This window comes from Marmota marmota, unplaced genomic scaffold (genome assembly GCF_001458135.2).
Source record: "Marmota marmota marmota unplaced genomic scaffold, marMar, whole genome shotgun sequence".
NCBI lineage: Eukaryota > Metazoa > Chordata > Mammalia > Rodentia > Sciuridae > Marmota > Marmota marmota.
The window spans coordinates 6,092,356-6,109,840 of NW_025999999.1; the positions used below are offsets into that span (position 1 = coordinate 6,092,356).

General features: G+C 42.1%; 3 protein-coding genes across 16 annotated transcripts in view; 1 reads left to right on the top strand and 2 right to left on the bottom strand.

Annotated features, from left to right (window-relative positions):
* Sec31b (SEC31 homolog B, COPII coat complex component) overlaps nucleotides 1–6,622 on the bottom strand; it is a 38,501-nt gene extending 31,879 nt beyond the window's left edge. For 6 of the 13 annotated variants that reach the window (XM_048807154.1, XM_015494661.2, XM_015494660.2 and 3 more), the window contains exons 1-3: nucleotides 5,618–6,619; nucleotides 3,117–3,240; nucleotides 2,681–2,804 (exon numbers count right to left, since the gene is read on the bottom strand). In XM_048807154.1, the coding sequence (XP_048663111.1) occupies nucleotides 2,681–2,804; nucleotides 3,117–3,195 (203 nt within the window). In that variant the 5' untranslated portion in view covers nucleotides 3,196–3,240; nucleotides 5,618–6,619. Of the gene's footprint in view, nucleotides 1–2,680; nucleotides 2,805–3,116; nucleotides 3,244–5,617 lie in introns of those variants that run through there. The other 7 variants (XR_007349114.1, XM_015494664.2, XM_048807155.1 and 4 more) reach the window with 5 other exon arrangements.
* Nucleotides 6,623–9,028: 2,406 nt separating this feature from the next.
* Ndufb8 (NADH:ubiquinone oxidoreductase subunit B8) overlaps nucleotides 9,029–17,485 on the bottom strand; it is a 12,489-nt gene continuing 4,032 nt past the window's right edge. The window contains exons 2-6 of one of the 2 annotated variants that reach the window (XM_048807163.1): nucleotides 13,627–13,763; nucleotides 13,178–13,304; nucleotides 11,871–11,970; nucleotides 11,304–11,459; nucleotides 9,029–9,218 (exon numbers count right to left, since the gene is read on the bottom strand). In XM_048807163.1, the coding sequence (XP_048663120.1) occupies nucleotides 9,126–9,218; nucleotides 11,304–11,459; nucleotides 11,871–11,970; nucleotides 13,178–13,284 (456 nt within the window). In that variant the 5' untranslated portion in view covers nucleotides 13,285–13,304; nucleotides 13,627–13,763 and the 3' untranslated portion in view covers nucleotides 9,029–9,125. Of the gene's footprint in view, nucleotides 9,219–11,303; nucleotides 11,460–11,870; nucleotides 11,971–13,177; nucleotides 13,305–13,535; nucleotides 13,764–17,485 lie in introns of those variants that run through there. The other variant, XM_015494666.2, reaches the window with a different exon arrangement.
* Nucleotides 13,657–17,485, top strand: part of Hif1an (hypoxia inducible factor 1 subunit alpha inhibitor) — a 23,675-nt gene continuing 19,846 nt past the window's right edge. Inside the window, exons 1-2 of the mRNA XM_015494665.2 lie at nucleotides 13,657–13,773; nucleotides 15,872–15,917. The gene's annotated coding sequence lies outside the window, so the exon portion shown is untranslated. The remainder of the gene's footprint in view (nucleotides 13,774–15,871; nucleotides 15,918–17,485) is intronic.

Genomic DNA, 17,485 nt, shown 5'->3' on the forward strand with positions numbered 1-17,485 from the left:
CACTATATCTGCAGTCAATGACATAAAACTATAATTTGCCCAGAAACATTTCTTCTTGAGTGAACTTCATCTAACAAGCCAAACATCACTTGCTTCAGTGCACATGCTAATCTGCATCGATTCTGCTTGCATCCAGAAGCACTTATCCATTCATTCTCTTCATCTATTCATGCTTCAGGCTGCCCTTTATCAATACCCACACAGTGGTTCCTAACATTTCTTTCAGTCAGATATTTTTGATAGATAATATTTCTCAGCTACTTCATGGATTGAGAATAAGGAAATCTTCATAACCCAAATTTGGCTGAGGCATATATTTGATGAAAAGGGCAAGCAGAGGAAAGGGGAAGATTTTGAAAAGTGTATGTCTAGTTAATAATGAAGAGTCACAGGAAGAAGCTTTTTTTTAAAAAAAAAAAAAGTAAAAGGAGACTACCATAAAAAAAGAAAGGGAAAAGAGATTGAATGTAAGACCTGAATTCAGGTCTTAGCAGATTCTCAGACTTTCTGTTATTAGGTTAAACTGTGAAAAGAAAGAATGTTAGAGTCTGTAAACAAGTCAAAATAACACCTGGCATTTTGCCAGGGGAATGTTAGAGTTGTAAACAAGTCTGGATGGTGCCTGGCAAAATGCCAGAGGGAGTGGTTTGAGAAGTAACAAAAGCGAGCCATTAAGTGTGGAGATTCCTGATTGGTTGACTGCTGTATCAAGTTTATGTTAATTAGATAAGCTGTGTGGAATGTATATATACCGCTCCTGTCCTGCAATAAACGGCTCCCACTCCTGCTGTATCAAGCTACAGAAGTTATTCGTCACCACCACCCCACCACCACCCCCCCCCCCCCCCCCCGGTTATTTTGCTGCAGCCAGCCGGGCTGCGGCAAAAGAAGAGAGTGTTTCTGCCTAAATATTTAATCTCTGAGAGAGACTAAGAAATGCACAGGGGTTCATCAACCATCAGATATAAGACTGCCTTCTAGAAAAAAAAAATTTTTTTTTTTTGGTACTTGGGATTGAACCCAGGGTCACTCTATCACTAAGCTATATCCCGAGTCCTTTTAATTTATTTATTTTGGTACTGGAAATTGAACCCAGAGGCATTTTAACCACTGAGCCAATTCCTAGCCCTTTTTATTTTTTTATTTTGAGAGAGGGTCTCACTAAGTTGCTTAGGGCCTTGGTAAGTTGCTGAGGTTGGGCTTGAACTGCAATCTTCCTGCCTCAGTCTCCCAAGTCACTGAGATTACAGGCATGTGCTACCATACTCTGCTTAGAAAAATAATCACCAAAGTAGGGTGAGCAAGATTACTCACTAGGCTGTAAGAAGATTTATACATTCAACCTATAAAATGATAGAAAATACACTTTATTAATAGTACAGTAAAACATACATTATTTATATTGAATATATAACTTGAGTACAATGAATATTCACATTTTTCTGATCGGATAAAAACTTACAGATCATTGATTCAGACTGTTAAGTCCCACCTTTACAAAACCTTTAAAAAGGCAGTGGAATAGGGCTGTGGTTGTGGCTCAGCAGTAAAATGCTCACCTAGCACGTGCAAGGCCCTGGGTTCAATCCTCAGAACCACATAAAAATAAATAAAATAAAGGTATTGTGCCCAACTACAACTAATAAATAAATACTTTTTAAAAAGGCAGCGGAGGGCTTGGGATGTGGCTCAAGCGGTAGCGCACTCGCCTGGCATGCGTGCAGCCCGGGTTCGATCCTCAGCACCCACATACAAACAAAGATGTTGTTGTGTCCGCCAAAAACTAAAAAATAAATATTAAAAAAAAAAAGTTCTCTCTCTCTCTCTCTCTCTCTCAAAAAAAAAAAAAAGAGGTTTGAGCATGCAGCTGAAAGGAGAGAGAAAAGGGAATATTTTTTAAAAAGGCAGCGGAATAATGGAAAGAAGGTAGGCATTGGACTCATAGATGCCTAGACTTAAATCCTAGCTTCTCAGAGTTTCAGTTCCTGTCCATGTAAAATGGAAATAATGGTAATTAACACTTGAGCTTATTTTGAGTAATGAATAAAATATAAAGCCCCTAGCTGTGTCTGGCACACGCATATGTGCTCAATGAACAATAATACCTAACTTATCAAGGCCTACAAGGCCTCCTCTAGCCTAACCTGCCAACCAGGAAGAGAATGAATGACCCTCTCCTAATTGCGGTTTCACAATATCACCCATGAAATCCATGAGTACCTTGTCTTCCAGAGCCATGAAATCCAGGAGTACCTAATCAATGCCAAACAGCAATGAGAAGGATCATTCATTCTCTTCCCTGTTGGCAGAAAAGGATGATATTGTATAACATTGTGAGCTTCACAAGAGCCAAGAGAGGAAAGAGCCAACATCTCTAGGTTCAAAAAGAGATGAGGTCCATGTGGTCCAGGCTCTGGTGAGATGTCTCTGTAATATGTGCTGTCTGTTGTTGTTGTTCTTGCTGCTGCTGCTGCTGACCAGAAAGATGAAGCTGGTTGTTTTTTAAAATCTTATTGCAAAATAAGCCCAGAATTAACTTCTCTCCTGCTTGGCAAAACTCCTTCTCCCCTCACTTGACTCCTCATGATCCCTGAGATGTACACACTACTCCCAGGAGTTCTTCATGAGTATCATCATGAGGGTTTGCCCCATATATCCATCAACAGTCCAAACAGAGTACCTGCTCGAGGCAGAAAGGACTCCTTTTTGTTTCAAGTCCATAGAAGGATCCCTGAAATCAACCTCAAAGATTTCCAATGTGCCATTTGTGCTAAAGGAGGCATCTAGCTGTTGGGCAGATGTTCCTAGGCACAAGAAAAGTCAAAAAGAGGCAGCATATGAGCAACAATACACACATGAATTTAAAGTATAAATGGGTTAGGGAGTGGAAAAGAAGGACAGGAGAGGGCTCCAAAGAAAGCATAAGGGGCCTATCCTTGAACAATAGTCCAAGACTAATCCCAGGTACCCAAAAAATCTCTATCCCATTGCTTATGCAGTGAGTCATCCCCACCTTTCCATGATCCTAAACTTTCTCTGATACTCAGTAATGAATTTTAGGTGCTAAATTTTTCCTCAATGTATGTACTTTCAGTGGCTCCATAATATCACCATACCTGTGGCCAGATACACAGGATACTGACTGGCTGGGCTCCACACTTGGACAGCTGGCCGCTCAAGTTCCTTCAGCTTCATTGTCTGTCCTGTAGGTGGCAGAAAACTAACATGCCTCTTGGCCCACTGAAAATAGAAACCAGCAAGTTTAAGGTCCAGATCCAGGGAGCATCAATAGACATTTGATTTTGTTTCTCTCCACTAAGATTTTGTTTCAGGGCAACACAGATTGACGAATACAAGAGGGCTCTTGAGTCACAACCATTGTCATATTTGGGGGGAATGATCCCCTAATACTAAGGACAGCTCTTTTATTGAAATCTAATTCCTTAAAGCCCAACAGACATTAAACCACACTGGTTGCCCAAGGCCCAACGGTGATATTCTGCTAATGAAACCATTGGGCCTTGGGCAACCAGAAATTATCAAACCACATAATTTCTCAGTGATTCTGTTCATTTCCTTGGCTTCAAATATCATCATATGTGTTTGACTCCCAAATTAATATCATCAACACAAATCTCTCCTTTTAGTGCCAAGTTCTTATATACAATTACTAATCAAATATTTCTCCTTAGACATAGCAAAGATACTTAAGTTAGTCTTATAAAATGGGATTCTCTATTCTATATCTTCCCCCACCATCATCTCTCAGCCAGATTACTGCAATAACTCCAGCTGGTTATCTCCTTGCTACATCCATCATCCAATTCATTCTCTACATCACAGCAGGAATGAACTTCTAAAACAAAAATTAGGATTCTGGAGGTCCATGCATAAAATCTTTCAATGCTCTATCACAGTCAGAATAAAATTCAAGCTCCAGTCTACCACTTCATCTCTTACTTTTCTTCTTACATATTATATTAAAGCCAAAGTAGCCTTTTATTATTTCCTGAGTTTTTCCTACATGAGAGACTTTGCAAATGCTGTTCCCTATACTCTAATGCTCTTCCCTTCACCCTCTGCACGACTAACTCTTTTATCATATCTTTCTGGACTCAGTCTAACCTCTTCAGAGAGGTGACCCACCTAATCAAAATCAGCCTCAATTTTTTTTCTTCATAGAAATTTGTAATTGTTTATTTTTGCATTGCTGTTCTTTTTACTAATATATAAGCTTTATAAAAGCTAGCACTGTTTCTACTTTGTTTCACCATGTTATAACTAGTACCTGCATCAATGACTGGCACATAGTGCTTGATAAATATTTGTTCAGTGAATGCAGATATCCATATTAACTGTATGGCTTTCAATCTAATTCTAATGCATATTCAAAATCCCATCCCAACATGACAGCAAGGGGGCAGAATGTTTTTTTAAAAAATAATGACACTGGGCACGGGGTTGCAGTTCAGTGGTAGCACATTTGCCTGGCAAGTGTGAGGCACTGGGTTCGATTCTCAGCACTACATATAAATAAATAAAATAAAGGTCTATCAACAACTAAAAAAATAAAAATAAAGACACTGAATTTGAGGAAGGAAACCTAGGACTGTGATCTGCTGACCTACAAAAACAGAAGGTAATATTACTTAATCTTTAATGTACTTTCCACCTTGAAGAAAGTTTAAGGCTGCCAATCAAACTGAGATTTCCAAGAGACCTCTAAACACCTGAGGCTCTATCAAGCATCCTCTGATTACATTGTTCACTCACGTTGCCACCTGCTGGTCACAGCCATTGTCACATTTGGAGGGAATGATCCCTTAATACCAAAAGAAGGAGCTGCAATTGGCAACTGTGCATTTGACATGAATATCTCATTTATTTCTCCCAGTGGCTCTATTAAATAAATACTATCGTTATTTCCATTTTACAGAGACAACTGGCTAGGCCAAGATCGCCAGTCAGCCTCAAGAGCCCGTACTTTTAGCCCTTTAGTAATCTAAACTCCATAAAGGGTTTAAATCGCTGGCAGTCTAGAAACTGGGAAAACAGGCTTTTAATCCGCTTGGTTCAGAGGCACCTGTTCGCAAAAAGAGGCCTCCACGGGGGTTAGACTGGCTATGGCCCTAGTGTGGGTGAGATGGGGCGGAGCGCTATGACCAGTCAATCTGCAGCGAAGGAGGGCGCCAGCTACCCTTGTCAGTCCAGTCCCTAAGGAGGAGAGTCAGCACAGCTATTCTCCTGCCGTCGGCCACACACGGCGCACCAGGGTCAGTCGGGACAGGCCTTCCCGCCAGGACGCAGAGAACAGGTGCGGGTTCCTGACCACCCCAGGTCTGGGCCCAAGTTGGACGGAAAGGTGCGGTGGAAGCGCTTCAGAGACTCGGCTGGGCGACCCCGGCGCAGCTGGAAGAGTGGGCCCGGGTGCAATCTGATGATCGCTTTAAAAGGGTCTCTGAGAGGAGCCCTGGCCGGAGTCCCAAGGGCGAACTCGACCAGCCGGCGTGGCTGCTGCATGCTGAAGTCTCAGCAGCTAGCGAGCTCCCCGAGAAGCTCTCCAGAGAACTAATAGCGCCCCTGGCAAGGTCTCTGGGTTTCCGCGGGGAAAACCCACCTGCGCGGAGAGCCCAGGTCAGGGGTCAGCCGTCGCCGGAGCCTGTGCTCGCTAAGGCCTTTGGGGCTCAGCTGGCTCTGTGGACGGCGGCTGCAGAGGGTCAAAAGTAGCTTGGTCCGGTATGGAACCGCTACCCAGACGCTCCGCTGAGCGTGAGGTGGCAGAGAATGTACCAAATAGGACCGTAGCTTTAATCTAGCCTCCCTCATCTGCCTGTGATCACAGGTGTGGTGCACTGGTTCAAATCCCAGACCAGTAAATTCCATTCAAGTGGAACCAGTCTCCCAGGACAGTGTGAAAATACTCTGGAGTGTGAAAATACTAATTTGATTCATTATCTAGTCATCAAAGCGGGAGAAAACCCGTCCCTAGTCCCTAGCTCCAGGGGCTATCAGTGCATCCACTTAATTGAAAAGGTAAAAAGCTATCCAGCCTCGAAGTAAATGACAGCCAATGATGCAGTGCAGTCCAGTAATAACTGGCACCCACAAACTGCTGGTTGAATTAAAGGCTACAGGTATGTGGAGGGCAAGACTACAGCAGACTGGGGCTGTTACCTCTCCAACCTGTAGTGATATTTCAACAAGGATGAAGGGGCCAAGCCAGCTCATAGGTGCCTGGGCATTTCCCATATGTGAATGAAACAGAGACTGGGGCAGGAGAAGGTCCAGATACAAACTGTGATTTACAAATACAGTTCTGCTGATAACAAGGAGTTAGTGAAAATTATGAATTTGGATGCAGCATCTAGAAATATGGAACCCCTTAGAGAAGAGATGAAGGAAGGAACTCAAATTAGGAGACCAATAGAACAATCCAGGAACCAGGTATTGAAAACCTGAAGAGAGCAGTGATTGTGAAGAGCTTCAAGGCTCTTGTGACTGATTAAGGTAAGGAGTTCAAGCTATTATGGCTCTAGAGCAGGGGAGACTAGAAATAAATAGTGGTGCCATTAGCAGAGAATTCCAAGAGGGTATGTAAAGAGATTGTTTTGTATTTTATTTTGTTGTGGGAATTGTGGTATTTTCAATTTTTTTTTAAATATTTATTTTTTTTTAGTTCTCGGCGAACACAACATCTTTGTTGGTATGTGGTGCTGAGGATCGAACCCGGGCCGCACACATGCCAGGCGAACACGCTACCGCTTGAGCCACATCCCCAGCCCGCATTTTCAATTTTTAAGAAAATATTCTGTAGGTAGTTGGAAGTTCTTGGAACTAATTTGATTTCAAAAGTACTATTTAATGCATGAAGCCTATTGTATTCCTGCTTAATTATCTACCAAGTTGGGTAATGGTTATCTGATGATGAGATCCAACTCTGCAACACAACTCTGGAGTTCCTTTTCATGTGGACTTGGGAGTTTGGGGATCAGACAAGAGACAATTTGTGGCATTATCTGTATTTAGACCATTCTTTCTACCTAAGCACTCAGCAAGTATTTCTTGAATTTTTTAAGCACAACAGCAGATGAGACCTAGGGAAAAAGTAAACCAGGCTTAAAATCAAACCTCAGGCAATACCCAGAATTTGGGAATAAGGGGGAAGTGTCACTGATGGGAGTTCTTCAAAAGAAATTTGAACCAAACATAAGGTCATTTTCAAAAGACAATGATTAAACAAAAAAGTGCACCTTTCTCAACTTACATCTCTAATTCTTTTCACTTCGTATTATAACTGTCAGTCTTCTCTGCCGGGTTTCTGTTCTCAGGACTAAAAGGCTCAGGGATCACTCCAGGTAAACTGGGCTAACTGGGCTGCACAAATACCTTTTTCTTTGGGGTCGCTGTGATGGCTCCACTGATCTTAAGGGTCCGCAGGAAGAGAGAGAGAGAGAGAGAGAGAGAGAGAGAGAGAGAAGGCACTGACCCCTTTTATTGAGGAGAAGCTATTCAAAAGAGGCAAAGGGTCAGGTTTCAAGGGGCTGAGTCTATCTTCATGATGTCCACTGTCAGCAGGTTGACATCTAGGTAGGCCACACCCAAGGGCACAGTAAGAGAAGGGGACATACACAAGGCACTTCCATGGAACATTCTATCCTAAACAGGATAAGGGGTAATATAACAAAGGAACAGGTGAGCATAGCTCCACCCATTGGGCTGTAGGAAGACACGTCCAGACACAAAGAAGACAGTCACTAGAACCCTAGAAAAGAGTGGGACAGTTTAGCAGCATGGGTGCCTGAAGCCACATCGCCCAGCAGGGGAGTTAACTCAGTCATGTGTGAGGTTGGTCTCCCACACTTCTCATGTAGGTAACTACTGGAAGGCAATTGTTCCATTTTATGTCCCCAAGGCCTATCAGTGTTCTGATACATATTTGACACACAGATATTTGCTAAATAAATTATTACTAAATGCTGCAGAGAACAGAGAATGAAAACAAAAAAGTCAGTGGGGTCCTTCAAAGAGTGGCATTTCAGTAGAACCATCCACTTTAATCTTACAAAGATCTCTTTTACTGCCTGGACAACCACTAAAAGACCCTGAATTAACTTGAATAGGCTTACTTCTATGGGTTACTTTGAACTTATGTTTTTGTTTCTTTTTTGGTACTGGGGATTGAACCCAGGGGTGCTTAACCACTGAGTTACATCCTCAGCCCTTTTTATTTTTTGAAACAGGATCTCACCAAGTGTTTAGGGCCTCACTAAATTGCTGAAGCTGTCTTTGAAATTGCGATCTTCCTGCTTCAGTCTCCCGAGTGTGCCCTGCTAAACACATGCTTTTTTATGGGTCAGTTTTCAGGCAGTATGATTGTAATTTTTAAAACGGACCCAAAGAGACACACAGAAGATGGGGTGGTTCACTTAAAAACAAATGTGTTAAGACTCTTAAAAACACACTTTTCCTCTTTCTAAGACTATTACAGGAATCTGTATTAATCATTAGGGTAATGAAAACTATAAAAAAGGTTTGATAGTAATTCACTCAATTGTCCTCTAATTCATAAATTTAAGTAAGGTCAACTTCTTAAGCAACTGTTTTAGAAGTTGCTTTGAAACAAAGAATGCATATTCTTTTAACAAATTAAGATCAGAGATGATCACAAATATGTATCTACTCTATAATGTACTTGAAACATGTTAGAGAACAACTTTTTTTTTTTAAACTAACCACTATTATTAAGATTTTTCATGAAAAATAAATCTTGTTACAACTTGCAAAGTCAGGAACACACACTCCTTCATCGTTGGCCCTATAAATGGAAAAGGAGCAATTAAAATTCTTGCCCACCTGCACAGTTCCAGTGTTTAGCTGTTTAGTTCTTATGTTTAGCTGCCCCATTCTATACTCCCAGCCTTCCAATTCCAGAGCAGGAAAAGCAGAGAGTAAGCAGGGAAAAAAATAAAAAAAGAAAAGGATGAAGTTCTTCACTGCAGTGACTATTCCAGGGGAAATGAGGCACAGATACCACAGCACTGAGTTTTATTAGGGATTTCATTAAGGTTAAATCTCTAGAAATGAGGGAGTTCTGGTTAGAGAGCACAAAAGCCCATGGTGCCTGCTCAGATCTCATAGTGAACCACTGGCTCAGGTTCTTTGGTGGGATCACCTCCTCGTTCCAGGTACAGATTATTATAAGGATACTGCTTCGGCCCCTAAGGAAAAAACACAGGTAAGCAATAATATACATACATACCTGGCTATCCCTACTCCGAGTTAACAAATATGCATGGTAAATGGATATACATTAGCCTCTGTTCAGATCCAGCTGGACTGGGAATGGTAGGATAGCAGCACTCCTCTTCCCTGCTCAGCCCAAGGCAGAGAGAAAGCCTAAATTTTAAGAGAAGTGATGCCTACACTGTGAGAGAGAGAGGGGAAGAAAGGGAGCAGGATGGGGAAGGGAGGGAGCGAGAAAGAGTCAGAGTCAAAGCTTTCTAAATGAGACAATGCATCCATCCATCCCACTCTCTCTCGGGGTCGAGACAGACTCAATCTCCTTTAAGTCACTCAGCCTCTAATGGTTCCACCACTAAAGTGGCCTAGCAAATGAGGCGTGCAGAATCAGCAGTGGGGGAAAGCACAGAGGAGACATGGCTGGGACGTGCTTTAGGGGCTGCTGGCTTTACCAACAAACAGCTGTCAGAGAACACAGCTCAAGGGGAGGAGAAAAGGGTGATGTGCTTACAGAACTGAAAAATGGAAGAGCCACACTGTTTCTTGCTCTCCTGAAGTGAAGTTAGTGCTCACCCCAGCCCTATGTGCACTCTCTAGCAAGGAGCCCCTGGGGCTTGGCAGAAAGGCTCGTGTCAGTGCGCACAGATACAGCAGCTACCTTCAGGACATTATTTCTGCAGAGGTAGCACTGGGCAGCCAACTGCAAACAAAACAGCCTCCTGCCTTCAGTCCCTCTCCTTCCAATCCATGCTAGAGACTATTCCCAGATTAATCTTCCTAAGAATACAGCCTTCATCATGCACTTTTCTATTCAAAAACCAAAAATGGCTTCCTGCTACTCAAGGCAGACCAAGTCATTACTGCAACCCCAATCCCCAGCATGGTCATACATAGTAGGGGCTGCCCAAATATTTAATGGATTAATACACCCCTACTTCATGAAGTCCAGATCCTTTAGCCACACAATAAAAACTGCCAACCTAACCAATCATCTCACCTCACGACATCCCAGAGATTTCCAAGTCTAGATTTTCATCAGAATCACCTGGAGATTGTTGAAAATATTGATCCTAGAACCCTACTGTGGAGCTACTGAATTAAGATCTCTAAGAAGTGGGACCCAGAAATCTGAATTTTTAGCAGCTCTCTAGGAAATCAATGCAGCTAATTATCTAGGAACTATTTTATATGCCTATACCTATTCTACTTCGGCTCTCTCACACTCCTTCTCCCTCTTTGTCTTCTCTTGCCCCAAATGTTTTCTCCAACTTCTCCCACCACCCAAGTCCCCCCATCCTTACCCCGCCTTTGGCATTTAAAGTTAACCATATGTGACTCTACTTTGTGTACAACCAGAGAAGTGAAAACTTGTGCCCCATTTGTGTATAATGAATCAAAAAGCATTCTGCTGTCATGTAAAACTGATTAGGATAAAAAATAAAGTTAACCATACATTCTCACAGCAGGTCATTCCACTTTGCACACATTCACTATACACATAAATATGTACACAATGCCAAACTCCCACATCTCTTCAAAGTTGTTCAAGTCATTTAACTAAATTTTCTTAAACTTCCTTAAAACTAGAAAGTTGATTTTCTTTGTCCTTTACACTGACCAAAATATAACTGTATATGCTTGCAGTGGACCCTTATTTGCTTCCAATACTGTAAAGGAAGTACCTTTCACATCTCTAACAAAGCATAAGATTTCAGTTCTAGATTCCTTGACTCTACCTTAAAAGATCACTCACTAAAATATAATTGGTTTAATCCTCAAGTAGCAACTCTGAAAACTAGCTGACTTCAACATTTTCATTCTTCCCTACTCCTAACATGAGTCTTCTAACTTGGACTGGACTGAGAAGTTTGGGTAGAGCAATGCTCTGGTGCCAGACCAATGGGTAAGGACCTATCTTCCTGTCTCTTAAGACTCCAGGAAGCTAAGCTTGGTAATGGCTGGTTCCCTACTCCAGACTTCACTCCCTCAGGAAAGGGGGCTAAGCAGGTATGCCAAGGGAAGCACTTCTCAAATACCACGGGGAGGGGCGGGAGAATACTCACCACAGGCTGGTAGGTGGGATATTTCTCCCCCACCCAGAACATGAAAATCATGAAGGCCACGAAGCCGAAAAGGTGCTTACACATGGTATTCCAAGAAACAGGTGTGGGGGATGTATCCACACGGTTCCTGATATACATGTCTAGGTCCCAGTGTATCTAAGGCAGAAAGGCAATAACCATCATAAACTACTCTTCCTGCAAAGGCAGGCAGTCCAGAGTGAACACAGCCTCATACAAAGCTTGACAGAAGCATTCTACTGCCATGGGACAATATTCTGAGACACAAAGGCCCACAAGAGTAGATGCTGGCCCCAGTCTAGGTTCTGTTCACCAGAGACAGCTCAATCATGCACAACTTTCACAGTACAGAGCTTTAATTGTTTCCAGAAGTCCTGCTCCATGTGCCTGACACATGTGGAACCTCAGGTCTCAGATCACTGGACCTTATTTCTTTGAGCAGAAAAGCTTAGTATTAACTGGACAGAGAAGTGCCACTTGAGCTAAAGGGAGAATCCCCAAGAAGATACAGGGAGGAGAAAAAAGTTAAATGGGCTATAATTTTCTCACCGGTTCACCCCAGTTCAACCTTAGGTCTGTGTGGTCCCATTCATACCATGGATCCCTCTCATGCTGTGAGCGATCAGGGAGCTTCGGGTAGTCACCATACCTAAAAGACAGCAAGAAATTATGGAAGGGGCTATGAGCAGTCTCAGACAATTCAGTCTCCCATCTTTGAGATGAAAAACCAAGTGACCGATAGAACTTCTTCACCTAAGGAAAGATGAACTGCCTCCCAAATCAAGATTTCAAGTTCTAGTCACAAGCACAGAACCAATCAAATAAGACTATAGACTGTAATTAGATGGTCACATCAAACTAAACATTGTAACATATAAAGTTTCCTTAAATTCTTTCAAAAAGAAAGGTCACACAATTCTATAATGTTACAGCTAAAAGGGAACTTAGCTACCAATTTTATTGATTATCTGATTCCCTTATCAGATTAAAAAAATGAAACTAAATTTTATGGTCCGAACCCAGAGTCACCCAGCCAACTGGAAAAAAATTAAAAAGATTGGAAAAGCATTCTTTTCATAGGCCCTGTTTCTCAACCACAAGTTAGTATACCTCTCCATGCCTCAAACACCTCATGGGACATCTTGCTTAGCTGGGTCACCCCCCCAACAAACGCAGGTTCACCTTATAAAGATTGCTACCAAGGCTGTTCCTGTCTAAAATACCATTAAAACATGGGAAATGATGAAAACTAGACGTGTGTCACAGATAATAACTGAAAAATAAGGATAGGAGATGCTGAAATCAAGATTGAAAGAATGATGCTAGGAAGAAAGTGAAGATGAGGGTAATCACTAAAGGTAATTAACCACAAGGATGGTATGTGGAAATAGGGGTATGGAGAGGTAACATCAACTGGAGAAAGGAGGTTGGCCATTTCCACAGCCCTAAAGAGAGATGTACACACAAATATAGAGTACTCCATCTACAAATAAGGTTCTCATGACAGGAGTCCAGCTCCAGCCTGGTCACGTGCCTGGATGACAGCACCTGAGCCCAGCAGATGCTCAATCTAAATGAAACCCAGGGCTGTGGAAGGAGCCAAGGAAGGTTCCTGCTATTCGGGAGTCCTCCAGGGAGCCATTAAAATCTCAGCTTCCTCATTTGAGGAAACAGCCCGAGCCAAGGAGAAAATTGAGGTCCTCTAGGCTGCAGCTGCTCACCCACCCACTCTCACCACGAAGAAAAGCACCCACACCAATGACACAAGAGGGTTCGGGAGAAAGGGTCAGAGTAGAACCACCCATCATGTCTTCTCCCATTACTACCCAGGTACGAGATGACCCTCTCTACCTCACCCCATGCCATCATCCGGGTAAGGCTCGTAGTCTTCCACACGCATATTGTACTTCTTGGCGGCGGCTGCCCGTTCTTCTGGGGTCTTAGGATAGGGCCCCGGAAGCATGTCCTTGGTAATGTGGGAGGCTGAAGCACAGAAGAGCACAGGTCAGACCAACCCCATTCTCCAGCAGCCCGAAAGGCTCAAAGCTGCAGAGGCCGAAGCCTGGCTGGGACTTCACGGGATCAGCGCGACCCTCCATCACCTCCAACCCCTGCTAGGGCACAGAAGCCGCGAGATATCCACTACCTCCCTTCCCTCACACCAAACTTCAGGCATCCCCTTCCCACACTGAGGCCTCGCCAGTTCTCGCGGACCTGTCCGTGACCCTAGCGGCACCACGTTCCCGACAGCCCTTCTCAGCCATCGAACTCCCAGGGCCCCAGCTCCGGCCGCCGCCATCTTCACCTTCCGCACTTCTCCCCGCGCATGCGCAAAGGCCAGTCACGGCGGCAGAGTACGGCCAAAGGCGACTCGGGAATCCTGGCGTGAAGGCAAATCTTCTAGGCTGAATGGGGCGGAGCTTAAACTTGGAACTGGGAGTCCTGTAGGAAGGTGAGAGGTTGTATAGAGGTCAGCAAGGGTAACGGGAGGAAGAAAAAGGCAGGTCACCTCGTGAAATGAACCTTTCTCTTCTCAGGCTGCTTGCCTTTTTCCTCTCCTTCACTGGTACTTTTTCTTTTCATACCCAAAGTGACCATTCTTCAAATTCAGCTCTTAGTTTTGTTTGCTCTTGTTTTGTTCTAATTGGTCGATCGACTTCCTTTAGATGCTTTATTCAATTAACAAATCAGCGTTTTATTGGATCCTCAGTTTCAATCAGTGTTTATACCTGAATGTCCCAGTCACCCTCCAGTGCAACAAATGTAAAACTAAACCAGTCACCAGAGTCAGCTCTCTGGAGATGGTGCAAAGCCTCCAATTTGTTAGGACCTGAATAAATAGATTTCAAACTGGACCACAATTTACAAGCTCTTAACTCAATAAGATTGGGAGACATGTTTGCATATGACTATGTTTTCATCTTATTTACACATGTGGTATTTGAATAATTTACATCTTATAAATATGCCTCTATTTCCAGCAGCTTTTAAGGTGATCACTGTTTTGGAGCAGAATTCATTATTGTAGTCACTCTCAAATATATATAAAGCAATAATAACAGATATGTACTTTTCAGTATATACTTATTGGTAAGGACTACAGTACAGCAACTTGCCCTCCTGTAAATGAGCAGCACTAGTTAGGCAACAACAGACTTGGATAACATCTGTTTTTATCCATTAGCAAGACCTGATTTTATTTGGATTGAGAAACAGAGTTGATCTACTTATTTTTATTAAGATATTATTTACATATCATATAATTCCCTAAGTGTACAATAAAGTGATTTTTAGTATACTTACAAAGTTCTACAACTATCACTACTAATTCTAAACAAACTATTTTCATCACCCCAAAAAGAAACCTCACAACTCTTATTAGCACATTACCCCTTTTCTACTCACTTGCAATCACCAATCTACTTTCTGTCTCTGTGGATTTGTCTAACTGGATATTTTATATAAATGTAATCATGTGATATGTGTTTTTTTTTGTTTCTGTCTTCTTTCACTTAGCAAAATGTTTTCAAAGTTTGTCCATGTTATAGTACATTTCAGTACTTCCATTCCTTTTTATGGATGCCTGATATACTGTTATATGGATCTACAACATTTTATTTATACACTTATCAGTTAACACATCATTTGGGTTGTTCCCACTTTTTTCGCTATTATGAACAGTGCTGCTAGGGACATTTTTGTACAATTTTTTTGTACAGCACATGCATGTGTGGACATATGCTTTCAATTCTGAATATATACCTAGGAAAATTGCTGGGTCATAGGGTGACTTTATATTTAATCTTTTGAAAAACTCCCAGATTCTCATTCATTCTCTCTCTCTCTCTCTCTCTCTCTTGCAGTGGTTGGGGGTACTGGGAATTGAACCCAGAGGGGTGATTTACCACTGAGTCACATCCCAGCCCTCATCATGTATGTGATTTATAAATATATTTTCTCCCATTCTGTGGATTATCTTTTTTCTTTTTTTCGTTCTCTTTCTTTCTTTTGGTACTGGGGATTGGACCCAGGGGCACTTTATCACTGAGCCACATCCCCAGCCCCCCTCTTTTTCCTTTTTTTTGGGGGGGAGGTACTGGGGATTGAACTTAGGAGCACCCAACCACTACGCTACATCCCCACTCCTATTTTGTATTTTATTTAGATACACGGTCTCATTGAGTTGCTTAGTGCCTCACTTTTGCTGAGGCTGGCTTTGATCCTCCTGCCTCAGCCTCCCAAGCCGCTGGGATTACAGGTGGTGTACCACCATGCCAAGCTTCCCCAGCCCTTTTTTTTAATTTTGAGACAAGGTCTCACTAAGTTGCTTAGGTCTCACTAAGTTGCTGAGGTTGGCCTTGAACTTGCAATCCTCCTGCCCCAGCCTCCGAAGTCATTTGGCTTCTTTTTACTCTCTCAATGGTATCCTTTGGAACCCTATTTGTATCATGAAAGGGTATTGAAGTTTGTCAAAAGCCACTTCTGTGTATATTGAGATGATCATGTGGTAGTTTTCTCCTATTAATATATTACATTTGATTGACTTTCAGATGTTGAATCAACCTTGTGCTCCTGAAATAAATTCTCTTGGTCATGGTATGTAGCACTTTATATATGGTGCTAGATTTAGTTGTTAGTATATTGTTGAAGATTTTTGCATATGTTTATAAAGAATATATTTATAAAGTCTATTATTTTCTTGGAAAGTTTTTGTCTCATTTTTATATCCAGGTAATGCTGGCCTCAGAGAATGAATTGGAAGACTTTGTGAAGCACTGATATTAATTCTTTTTTAAATATTTGGTACAATTCATCAATGTACCAAATTCCTGTTTTTTTTTTTTTTTTGGAAGACTTTGTGAAGGATTGGTATTAATTCTTTTTTAAATGTTTGGTACAATTCATCAATGATCAATCTGGGCCTGGGCTTTTCTTTGTGGGATATGTTTTGACTTCTAATTCAATCTCATTATAGGTCTATTCAGATTTTCCTATTTTTTTTTCTTGAGTCAGTTGTGGTAGTTTGTAATTTTCTGGGAATTTTTCTATTTCATCTAGGTTCTTTAATTTTTTGGTACATACTTGTTCCTACTATTTCCTTCTATATGCCTTTTTATTTTTGTAGAGTTGGTAATATCACTTCTTTCATTCCTGATATTAGTAATTTGAATCTTCTAGGTTTCATTTATTTATTTTATTTCCTCATTTTATTGGTGCATTATAATTGTACATATTGATGGGTTTTGTTGTTACATATTTGTACATGCATATAACAATATAACTTGGCCAATATCACTTCCCAGCATTTTCCTCCTGCCTCCCTGGCTTTCACCTCTTGGTCCCTTTCCTTTACTGGTCTCCTTTAGATGTTTAGGAGATTCACCCCACCTTTATTTTCCTTTTTCTTCTCCAGCTTCCATATATGAGAGAAAACATAGTACCTTAGCCTTTTGATTTTGACTTATTTCACTTAATATGATGGTCTCTAGTTCCATCCATTTTCCTGCAAATGCCATCATTTCATTTTTTCTTTATGCTCGAATAAAACTCCATTGTGTATATATATACCACATTTTCTTAATTCTTTCATATGTCGATGGTTCCATAGTTTGGCTGTTGTGAATTGTGCTGCACTGCCACAGTCTGGCTGGGCACAAATCACGAGCCACTGAAGCAGGAACAAACTTTATTTTTAAACTGCAGGAAAACACACAGCTCCCGGGGAATCCTTGCTAACGCCATGAGGCTTGTCCAGGAACCCCCAGCCGGAAATATCTCTCCCGGAAATCCCTCCTCCTGCACTTCCCCAACCAATGGGAACTCTCGGGGAATCCCCGGAAATCCCCACGAGAACTCCAAAATAGTGCGAGAACTCAAAAGTTGCGGCAGAGGCGGATAGTAATGCCTCGCCTGTCAATCAACACTGTTGGCAAAATGCCAGGGGCCATACAGACTCCGCCGTGGCTCTCAGCATCTCCCCCTTTTTGTTTAATTAAACAACAAGCAATGTGGCTTAGGGACCGTGCCTGTTAGGCAGTCCAATTCAACATATGGTCCTTACCCGTCATCGGATGAACTGACCTCTAGGCGTCAGCCTCCTGTCTTAGGTTGGTACCACTGCAATTGGATCATACCCGTCACTGACTACCGGTCCAGCATACAGC